The 11,356-nt window shown below is 28.9% G+C and overlaps 2 protein-coding genes across 2 annotated transcripts; both read right to left on the bottom strand.

The window, feature by feature from the left end:
* Nucleotides 1–1,022: 1,022 nt before the first annotated feature.
* LOC138181283 (histone acetyltransferase p300) lies at nucleotides 1,023–2,970 on the bottom strand. The gene is given in 2 exon segments (XM_069116013.1): nucleotides 1,023–2,601; nucleotides 2,603–2,970. Coding segments are annotated over 2 exon segments (999 nt in total). The 3' UTR covers nucleotides 1,023–1,970.
* Nucleotides 2,971–6,286: 3,316 nt separating this feature from the next.
* MSBP (membrane steroid binding protein) lies at nucleotides 6,287–10,457 on the bottom strand. The gene is made up of 3 exons (XM_069115036.1): nucleotides 9,895–10,457; nucleotides 9,318–9,464; nucleotides 6,287–8,499 (listed from the first exon to the last, which is right to left on the bottom strand). The coding sequence occupies exons 1-3, from the start codon at nucleotides 10,226–10,228 to the stop codon at nucleotides 8,384–8,386; spliced, it is 597 nt and encodes a 198-aa protein (XP_068971137.1). The 5' UTR covers nucleotides 10,229–10,457; the 3' UTR covers nucleotides 6,287–8,383.
* Nucleotides 10,458–11,356: the final 899 nt, after the last annotated feature.

The following is an 11,356-nucleotide window of genomic DNA, read 5'->3' as shown; positions in this document are numbered from 1 at the left end:
GTGTTCACAGCTTCACGAACTTGAAAAAAAGCCCTAGCCTAATTATTCCTTGTTGCCGGAAAACATTGAGACAGTGATTCATACGATTCGAGTTTTGGAGGAGACACATTCATTCAGCCTTTCGCAATTTACTATTTTCTATATATACGTTGCAAACGTTATTTCATTTTATTTCTATATATATAAAGTAATAATCTTTCAACATTCATTATAGTGTACTATAAGTAAAACTTTTGTAAACGTAAACCCTACGTATACGCAACGTCTTTGTTGAAATGAAATATTTTCATAATATATCTACAATGTATTTAATTGTACGACTATAAGTATGTCCACTGGACATAACCTCCAGAATTTTTGCGAGTACATATTATATAATACAAATAACCAAATCATTCGATACATAAATATAATGTGTATGTTTCTTTTTCATAGTAAACAAATCATCTCCTTTTTAGAAAATTACCAGTTGGTTTATGAAATAATGAGAATTTAGATTTGTTCGAAAATTGTACTCTTCAAATATCTTTTCATCTGATTCATTAACTGAAACTCATCAATTACACACACACACATATATATATATATATATATATATATATATATATATATATTCATTTGTACTAATAATCACTTTCTCTTTTATAATTACAAGACTAAAATATTTGCGCGGTTATGTTCATAACGAACAACCTATGCTGTACAATATCGTATCCTGACAAAGATTTATATGCCGTATGTCGTCAACATTGAAAAAATAAAAAGTCGACTTTGTTAATGCGTTTACAAAGCCGAGAGTGTCAAGGGATATCGTTACAAGATGGCCAGGGATTTCTCGATCGACAGGTTAAAAGGAAGAATGTATACAAGGTGGGGAGACGGGAGATTGCGTTGCGCAGAACGTCCTCTCTTCGAGAAAGAGAATCTGACTCGTGAATAGGTGCGAACGGCACGCGACTAGCTGCACGCATATATTGTGCGTGAACTTGCTTCCATCTTCCTTTTCCTGCTCTGTTCCTTTTCGCTCTTTCATTCGTGTGTTTGTTGTGTGGTCACGCGCGCGCGCGCGATAGTGTCAGATACAGAGAATTGTGTAAAGAAAGAGGTGAACGCGAGAAGAGAGGGAGAATTGGAAATGGGACGGGAACTGGATGACGCCGTGGCAGCAGCCACCTAGCCACCCATCTCAGTGACAGCGATTCTTTACTCTTTGTGGAGTGTTGCTAGTCGCTTACATCGCTTTATTTCTGTCGACTATATAATATTACAGTCCCTTTGATAGTCTCTTAGTAATACGTAAATGCTTTTTTTTGATAAGAGTTTTTACGATGTCAAGTATTTATTATCGTTCCTTAGTTTAGGGTTGAAATCTGTATCGTTCTCACTAGACATAACTTACATATAGAATCACCTAGGCGATTTTCATCCAGCAGGCAGTACTTCTGATAATTGAAACAAATTTCTTTACTGCCATGAAAAACATGATTTACTTGTTCATTAATCATAATTTTATTTACTATAATCAGGCTTATAAAAATAGATTTTGAAATTTATTCACTTAATGTTCCACATACTTAAATTACAAATTTTTTTTCACATCTATTTATTAAATCTAGAAAATTTGTAATTGAATCTAAATATTCAAATTTTTTAATCAAATTTTCATAATTCTGAATGAATGTTGTGTATGTTCTTCAAAATTTGTATTTTGTAACAGTTTTGAAAAATTAGGTGGTAAATTGGAAAAAACAAATGGAAGAAATTTTTAATTAATACTAATTCTCCATTTTTTCACAATCATTGGATATAGTTAGATACACAATTATACAATTGAAAACACAACAACATCATAGCATTATTAATATATCAACTTTTAATGTAGAACAGCTGCTAATACTATTATGTATATAAATAAGTATGAGAAAATCAGTTCTCAAAGGTTGTGGATGTTGCTGATGCTGGACTTGTAACTACTGTTGTTCTTTCCGTTTTTTTCTTTTCTACAATACTTCTTGAATTGTATGTATTTTTCCAGTAAGTAAATATATGGAATTCTCTATTCCTTACATGTAATCTTCAACTTTCCTTGCATATGAAACAAGATTGTGGATTCTTTTCTTGAGCATAGATCGTGGATTGTGAGATGGTTGAACCAATACTGCTTGAACCAATTTATAAACAAAATGATTTCTAAGATCTGGTGTTGCAGTTTAATGCCAATCGTTTCATTCCTATACTAATGTTGCTTGTACTTGACCTGGTTGAATTCCAGCTGGAAGCTGAAGGTTAGCTAACCTATTTTCACTTAAAGCACTAAGTTGGTCTGAATCATTCAAATTAAATAGTTGCTGTATATTAACAGATTGTTGTATATTAATGGCAGTCGTTACAACAGCAAACATGGGACTGGTAGGTATTGCTGAATTACCAGCAACTGTAACTGTATTAGGATCACAATTTAGAGAAAAAGACATATTTGAAGTAAGTTGGGATAATCTAGTATTTCCTATTGCACCAGGTGCTCCTTATATGCTTGGTGTTGGCATTCCTTCAATAATACATTATGCAGCTACTAAACTAGCTCTTGTAGTAGGACATGGACAACACATGATATGTTCTTCTTATTTCAGATTGATGGATTTGAATTTTATTAGTTTTATTTTTGTTTGATTACTTTGGAGGTAAACATACATGAGAAACGTTATGATTGCAATGTTTCCAATGACTAATAATTTGCTTCGAAGATCTACAGTTTGACATTGTACTGCTTTTTTCTGCTTGACAAGCAGTCATATCAGTCAATAAATTTTTCATAGTTTTACAATCTGGCAATGAACATGACCAAACTTCACAGTTTGCTTGACTTTCGCATTGTTAATACTTATGTGCATAAAGTAGAAGAACTAGTTATTGCTGAATAAATTTGTGTTTTTTTGGATCTCCAATTGATTTTGTAGCACTCAGTAACATATAAAAATTGCTTAGTTATATTTTGATAGTGAAGTAAATTTATTTAGATACAAAAAGCAATAATTACCGGTTGAAGTATCAATACCAGTTATTTAATCCTGAGTAGCTTGTTGTGATCCAGGTTGACCTCCATTTAGTGCACCAGGCTAAGGTTGAGCTTGACTTGGAACAGGTGGTTGAGTTTGTTGTGCCATACCACCTTCTTGACCACCCATAACATTTGTAGTGTCAGTGGAGTCAATGGAACCTGTGGTTCCTCTAACTGTACTATTTTGTATCACAGTCATCTTTATTACTTGATTGGGATCCAGATAGGTCAGCTAACCCATTTTCATTTGGAACATTAAGTTGTTAACTTAATCATACCATAATAGAAATCAGTTAACTAACGTGAATAAGGAATTCTGAGCATATGTGACATGCTGTGAATATCTTAGACAGAGGTAGAGACATTCTACTCATTCTTATTTTGTGTCGCACGAATGCGGACTTTGTTAACCGTCCATGTTGATTTTTCACGACTATCATGACTTAATTTTCGGACGGTTTTCCCTAGCGACTTTCAAAAATTACTTATATGAACGTGAATTAGGCATAGGAACACGTATCTGATTGCTTATTTCTGGTAGACCCAATACAATCATTAAGATAAGCACGTGTATTGGCTGAAAGTGTCACATATACAAATAAAATAATATAACAACGCATGACGGTAAGCGATAGATGGTACTACCTCTCTTGCTTCTGTCTCTTCCCGCTAACCAATTTCTCATCTCTATTCTACACAAATAAACATTTCATAAAAGCGCGGGGAGCCATACTGACTATAAACAGGAGCTGAGAAGAAGTTTTCTGGAAAGAACGTGGTTCTTCTACAAATAAAACAATATAGCAACTGGTGACGGCGAACGATGAGAGTATTATCTCCTTTGTCCTTGTGCCATCCAGCGAGATTCCTTTCCAGCTTCGTACAGAATAGGTTATTAGATTAAGTTATGTTAATATTGAGGTGATCATGTATCGAAATCAAACTCTCGCACTGTTGTCATTACGACCATACAAACAAGTCTCAAATAGTCTCTCAACACTCATATATCGAAGCCTAGGTAACATCATCCAAAAAATCTAGTAAAAAATTAACATGGAAGACAAGAAGGTTCTCGTTGTGCGTATGCATGACATGCTATGAATGTCTCAGCAGACATTACTGGTATTCAACTGTCTCGTAAGAATACAGACTTTGTTGACCTTTCACAAGTGACACAATTCAATTTTTGAACTGTTCCCCTAGCGAGTGTCGAAACCTGTTTATATGATCATGGTTGCCATATTTAATACGGCTGGTACTCAGAGTCACCTATGTTTAATATTTTAAATAAATATTTACATATGTATATTATTAATGATTTATTAAGATTCTTTTAAATATTTCATTTACTTTCGAATTAAATATTATTCTCAGATTATTCTCCGAAGGAGTACTACATATAGAGACAATATGCACAGTACAATAGATCGAAAAAAGTCACGAGTGTCTGTTGATAATCGTTATTCGAATGTTACATAACTATTCAGAAGACAAAATTCTGTAGTTAACAGCACTATTCTATCAGATTATTTCTTTAAAAATATCATTATATCAAAATATCACAATAAGTGTTTAATCTGACCCATTAATGATTAATTTTTTAAAGTTGTTTCTTTAAATTATATTTTATAATGCAAAAAAGTAACCAGTAACTATAAGATTATGATACACTACTTAACTGCGTATAGTTCATATATTTTTGTACGACGGAATAGGAATAAAGATACATATGTATCAATATATTAATTTACTAAAAAATCGATTCAAACGGAACAATAAGGATTAATTAGTTAATATTGCATTTCGATTATTACAAATCAAATGAGATATTTTCATGCAAGCTTTGACTCACTGATATCGTCATTATATCTACCATGATAACGGACTCAGTTTTCGTAATCTTAACGTCGATACGATATAATTCCATCCTATGTCATTTGTAATAATTATGAACTACCCACTCTAATATGAATAAATTATATATTAGAAACAGCAATTTTACATTAAAGAACGGAGAAGTATGCTCTATTTTGAGATAGTTTAGCGTAAAGATTCTGACTATTTAATGTCAATCTATCAATTGTGTATTTGTGTAATAAAATAATTGTAATGGGTTAAAGAAGCAAGGTCATTTTTTAGATTTCGATGTCTGTTACACTTCATATGTCTTGTTAGATATATTTTAAGAAAGAAGTTTACAATGTAGAGCATTGTCATAATAATGAAGGATAACAATAAAAAACTAAATAAAATATATTTTCTACGAGTATTTCATGGCATCGTGTTGTCGAGAGAAGAACTCAATAATCCATATAGATTAGAAAAGCAAGGTTAATTATGTTCAAATCATTCCAATATCATTCATTCTGAAAAGATTATTAACAGACTAGAACAGATAAATCTTTAAGTTCACGCTGAAATCGATCGTATATGAAAGATGATCCTAGCTTATATATTCGGCTTGATTTTTCGGGATACTTCGAGAATATCTTTTTTCTTTACGATGTAAGGGAACATGTTTTACACATAAGTATTGAAACCTTGATTTCACATGCCGCTTAACGGAACCAATGTAATCTGACCGTGGAAAAACACGATCTTTAAATAACTATAATCTTTATCTTTTATTATTTTCATTAAAATATCTAATATGCTAAAAGATATATACAATATAATCCATATGAATTATCAAATCTTTATAAAAAATTAATTCATTTCTTGGTGTTTATTTTTACTTCTTAAATCGAAAAAATTAGATATTTAAAATGTTATAAATAACAAAAAGAATGTAAAGTATAAAGTAATTTTAAAAAATAAATTAATATATGTGTAATATGATATATGTATATACATATTACGCACAAAAACAAATATTAACAGTTTCGAGTTACATGTATAACATTATTTGTTATAATTTAATAATGCTCTCCTGTAATTTAATCATGCACGAATAAATTTTTCTGTACATATTCGTAATATACAGGTAACATGTGATTGAAGATGGACTCTTAATAGAAACATGTCATAGTTCTAAGTTAATAAAACAAAATTGGACTTTTATTGTAATAAAAACAACTTTTAATAACATATATATAGAATTGAAATCGTTACGTGTTTCACTTTTCTACGCATTCCTCACTCACAATGAAACTATTGGGTTGGCAACTAAGTAAAAAGACGAGGAAACTAAATCACGTAAATGGGAGGTACAAAGTCAAAATAAGGAACTTGTTTGAAAGAAATTACTGCTTTTAATATAAACAAGAATTGATATGACCTGTATCGTATGTAATAGTAGAGTACTTAAGTCTGCATCTTACAAGCTATCCACTCCTTTTTTAATAATAACAGAAAGTACATTTTAATATTGGTTCATAACATTCTCTATAAATAATCTTACATAAAATTCTAACTGGTCGGTATAATAATTATTGGAATAATTAACATACAAACATACATTCCATTTAACAGAAAAAGTACAACAACATGTATAGATATGAAATAACTTTTCTAATAAATTATATTGAAACTATATTAAGAATAAAATCACATATATAATATATAAGAGAATAATATATGTTGATATAAAGTAAAGTATGCTTAATTTGGTCAAGTACTTGATTAAATTTTTAATCTGAGCAAATTTGTTTTTGTACAAATTGGAATAAGTATATATAATACGCATTGCTTTTATAAATTTCACACGATACTCAGTCTCCTATTACATGATGACTGTATCAAAGATTGTGTGAATATGATCATTACAGGAAGTACAGTCAAAAATATAGTTTTTCCAATAATATTGCTTTTCGAGATACAAATCAAGGTTGCTTATAAATACGAAATATTTGCGGTACGATACAATTATAAAATCTTCATAAATATTTTTGCTTTGTAGGAATGATACAGAATTGTCTTATTTACACTGAAAACACTGCAGCATATACATATGTATAATAGAGTATCATTCGTATGTTACTTTTTAAAAAATTATACACAAATTTTTATATAAATTATAATAAAATGCCTCTCCTTTTTTACAATAAATCGTAGGTTAATGAAAACTTGATGTAGTCATCTTCGTACATATAAACAAAACAAATTTCATTAAATTATATGTAGTTGCTTATATTAACAACGTTTTTATTATACAATCAATAAATGTTCTTTCCTATAACAGCGCAGATTGAAAATTCAAATTTATAATTTACTTCAATTAATATATATATATATTTATATTTATTTATTACAGAAATGGTATCAGTCCTATAATAAAATTAATTGCACAAATAATTGAGAAAATGCATATCTTTTAAAAGTACTTAATACATGTACATATTCTGATGGATGTGAGATTATTTTCTCTTAAGATTGGTGCATGAATGAAGGAGATTTATAAAAAAAAAAGAGAAAAAACATAGTTGATAAATAATTTCACGATAATAAAAAATTTTTCACTATATGAACAGTATCGTAAATGCTAACAACTTTTAAGAAATCCCAATTTCCAAACAATAACAATTTACATAATGTATTAGAATTTATAATAAAATTCACACGTACTCTCATTTTTTTTCATATAAAAAAGACTAGTAAACGTGTATCACTTTTTACAAACTCCCAAATAGATTTTTAATGCTGCCTTTTATACAAAAATGTTTGGACTTGAGATTTTGATATTTAAGTTACAATTTATTCTTTGCAGAATAGATTTAGCTATGAATGACTGAAATTATTCTGTACTTCAAGATGGTATCATTTTGTTTTTAGAAAGAGCATAATGTTTTTATGTTAAGAAAATATTTTCTATTCTCATATCTATGCAATGTATTGCATCAACTTAATATTAAATCTCAAATGCATGTCAAATATAACATCATTTTATTAAAGTTTACAGATACCAAATACATATATTATATGTACCAAATGCTATGTGGCAAACGTGAATGATAATATAAACAAAGATATTTAATGGAATATAGCACAAAAGATTTCTGTCTTATATCTAGTGCCAGTTTTAAGGATGTGTAAGAAACTTTTTGTACACATATAAAAACATTATACTATTGAAGTATCCTTATTGATTGAAAAATTGGATACTAAAGAAAAATCTTCACACATAACATCAGTTTTGAACAATTATATGTTTCCAACTCGGTCAAAAGATACCATTTTAGTTTTTATTTTAATATCATTATGACGTAGTAAAATATCCAGATAAATGTTCATAAATATATTCATGAGTCACGATTTTAAGAATTTCTTTAATGGAGTGTGCGCAATATCCTTTTGAGACTGTTTGGCATTTGATGTACAATCAAGCAATCAATCATTTTTGGATTTTGCTTCATTCTCTAGTTGACTACCTTCATCTTCCTCATCTGAATAATTTGTAGGTGCTTCACCAGGTTTCAACAATTTTCCCACATAATCATATTTTTCTAAAATAAGGAGAAATGTGAAAATAATGTCTATATAGTAATAATACGTATTCTAATTACTCTACCTTTTATAAAGGTATATATATACAGAGTGTATACCATGATAAGAGCAGTTTCATATAACTATTGAACAATAGATGGTAGGACAAAAATATAAAGAAACTTTTATCATCATTTCTTATGTAGAACGTCATTATGAAAAAAAGAATGTTTACCTTTAATTTTCCAAAATCATACTAAGGTGTTTTTTTTAGATAAAACCATAAATTTTTTATACACCATTCAATGTTTTTTTAGTCCTTTTTCTTTATGTTTTCCTAATCTTTGATATGATAAGTTCTACAATATTAAAGTTAAAATATTTTCTAAACTAATCATTTTTAGATCCAAGTATTTTAATACTTTTTTGTGGAGAATTAAAAAATGCATTGAATAATGTATTTAAAAATACATTTTTACATATATACAGTTTTATTAAAAAAAAACATGAGACGACCTTAGTATGACCTTGAAAAATTGAAGCTAGACATTTTTTTCATAGTGACGTTTTATATAAAAAATAATGATAAAAGTCCCCTTATATTTTTGTCCTATCATCTATTATTCAATAGTTATATCAAACGGCACTTATTGTGCGATACCCTGTATAGAAAATATTGAATTTTGATTTTAAATTATAGATATTAAAATTTATTATACAAAGATTTATTGTACCTATCCTAGTACAAGTATTTCTACCAAGTTTTCAATACTTACTTATAATTTGCTATCTTTGATCCTCTATTCTGTTCTCAAAAAATATTTTACAAAGCTATTACCTTTAAATTGTTCATTCCACTCGTTTATAGACTCCATTTCTGCAGTTTTCAAATCGCTTAAGTCATCATATTCCTGTGATGTTTCCAATGAAAATTTTGCTAAGGCTCTGCTAATATCTTTCCCACCAAATACTTCATATGGAGCACCTGCGATAAAATTAATAAAAAATCATAGTCCTATAAAGCAATATAATTCTGAAAATATAACAATTATTGTTTTGTTATATTAAATATTATCATAATTATTTTTTCAAAATAATCATTGATATATGTTGGTTGAAATCTTTTCATAAATTGTGTGTGAATGTTGCATTTTAATAATGAACGAAATGTTAATCATTCACAAGCTATTATTTCATAGCTTTCTCAATTATCACGGTCTCATGATGTTCGCAAATTGATTTTTACACAAGCCGAGACTGATAATAACCAATGGACGATGGAACTTATTTATGCGCTAATTAATAACACTGGAAAATTAAGGTACGTAACATAGAATTGCGATTACATAGCAATTTCATGTACGACGCAGATTCGTCAACTATCATGTAAAATAAATTATTAGAAGTATACTTACCAGGACCATAAAAATGGGCACCACGAGTACAGTCGTAAACACTACCATTTATAGCAATTAATATTCGTCCATCTGGTCCCGTACCATTATATTTCTTTAACTCTTCGAGTGTAAAATCACGTCGTATTTTTGGCAGTTTCTTTATCTCTTTTACGGGCTCTTCAACCTTCGTCTTGTTTTTAACTATTTTGTAAACCAAAAAGGCGATCACGCCTACTAAAAGGAGATTTATTGGACTCTTTACGATTTCAGCTATGAAACCTGAAAGTAGTTGTTGACTTTCGTGCCCTGTAGAAGTTGAGGTAGAACCCGGCGAGTCATTCTTTTCCGCCATTTTGACCACCAGTTCTTGGATGATAGGAGAATAAAATGATATTTTTTGCTTACTATTGATTAATTTCACGTTACATACGTATCAAATAGTTTTGAAGAAATTTAAAATGATGTTTCGAAAAATATGAATCAGTATCTGTCAAATGTACTGCTTAAACTGTATCGTGTACAACCTCAATCGCGTACTGCTAACATACCGGTGCTGGCTAAACTAGCACCTATACTGATGTGATTATGTTCTTTAACATACACTGCCCCACTACTAATCTGCATGCACAGAAGAACTACATAGAAAACTTTTTATTTGTTTAATATAAGCCAAAATAATAGGATCTGCTAACTTAAAAACTACATTTTTAACAATTATCGTTTATTTTATAATAATTTCGTTATTTAAGAAAAGATATATCATTGTAAATACCTATAACTTTAAATATATTTTATCATTTATTATTGCTATTTCGATAAAAACGGAGTCTTCAGCATTTTAATACTACTACCGATGATGCATATACTTGATTGAAAATGATACAATATTTGTAACGCAATATATATAAATTTGAATTGCATATTTGGTACAAATATGTTGCTTTTTTAAATTTTAAGTATAAAAAATTCTCATAATAAATTATATCTTTTTATTAAAAATATACGAATAAATAATAAAAATGATAAAATACAGAATTAAAGTCATCTCCTATTTTAATAAAAATATGAAAACATTTTTAATTTTTTCGAAATATAGATCAACTTTTTCTATATATTATATTGCGTTTTATAAAAATGGTAGTTTTTTTCAAAATAAATATAACAATAAGATCATTATAAATTCCTATTTTTAATGTATTTTATTTCAATTAACTTAACGTAATCAAGATATAAACATATGCTTTACAGAGTTTATTAGGATATTAAGACATTCATTGTTATTATTGAGTTTAATTTTTCAAAGTCATGCCATGTTGTCATTTTTCTCGTATGTGCATGTTTCTTTCTATTTCTGCGAAGGAATCTTGATAAGTCGGAGTTTAATTGACGGAAACCCGTTAGATGTCGCTTTTATTACTCATTATATCTTATCAATGCTTACAAAATATTCGTACAAGCAATTGTTTAATTTAGATATATA

This window comes from Bombus flavifrons, chromosome 6 (assembly GCF_040668555.2).
Source record: "Bombus flavifrons isolate JBK064 chromosome 6, iyBomFlav1_principal, whole genome shotgun sequence".
Lineage (NCBI taxonomy): Eukaryota > Metazoa > Arthropoda > Insecta > Hymenoptera > Apidae > Bombus > Bombus flavifrons.
This window is presented reverse-complemented; position numbering and strand designations above follow the sequence as displayed.

What these genes read in the sequence shown, in the direction of transcription:
- MSBP (XM_069115036.1), bottom strand. Translation starts at nt 10,228, where the DNA reads ATGGCGGAAAAGAATGACTCGCCGGGTTCTACCTCAACTTCTACAGGG. An exon ending in TGCCCATTTTTATGGTCCTG is followed by an intron (nt 9,465 to 9,894) that starts GTAAGTATACTT and finishes ATTTTATCGCAG; the next exon opens with GTGCTCCATATGAAGTATTT. An exon ending in GTGGAATGAACAATTTAAAG is followed by an intron (nt 8,500 to 9,317) that starts GTAATAGCTTTG and finishes TCCTTATTTTAG; the next exon opens with AAAAATATGATTATGTGGGA.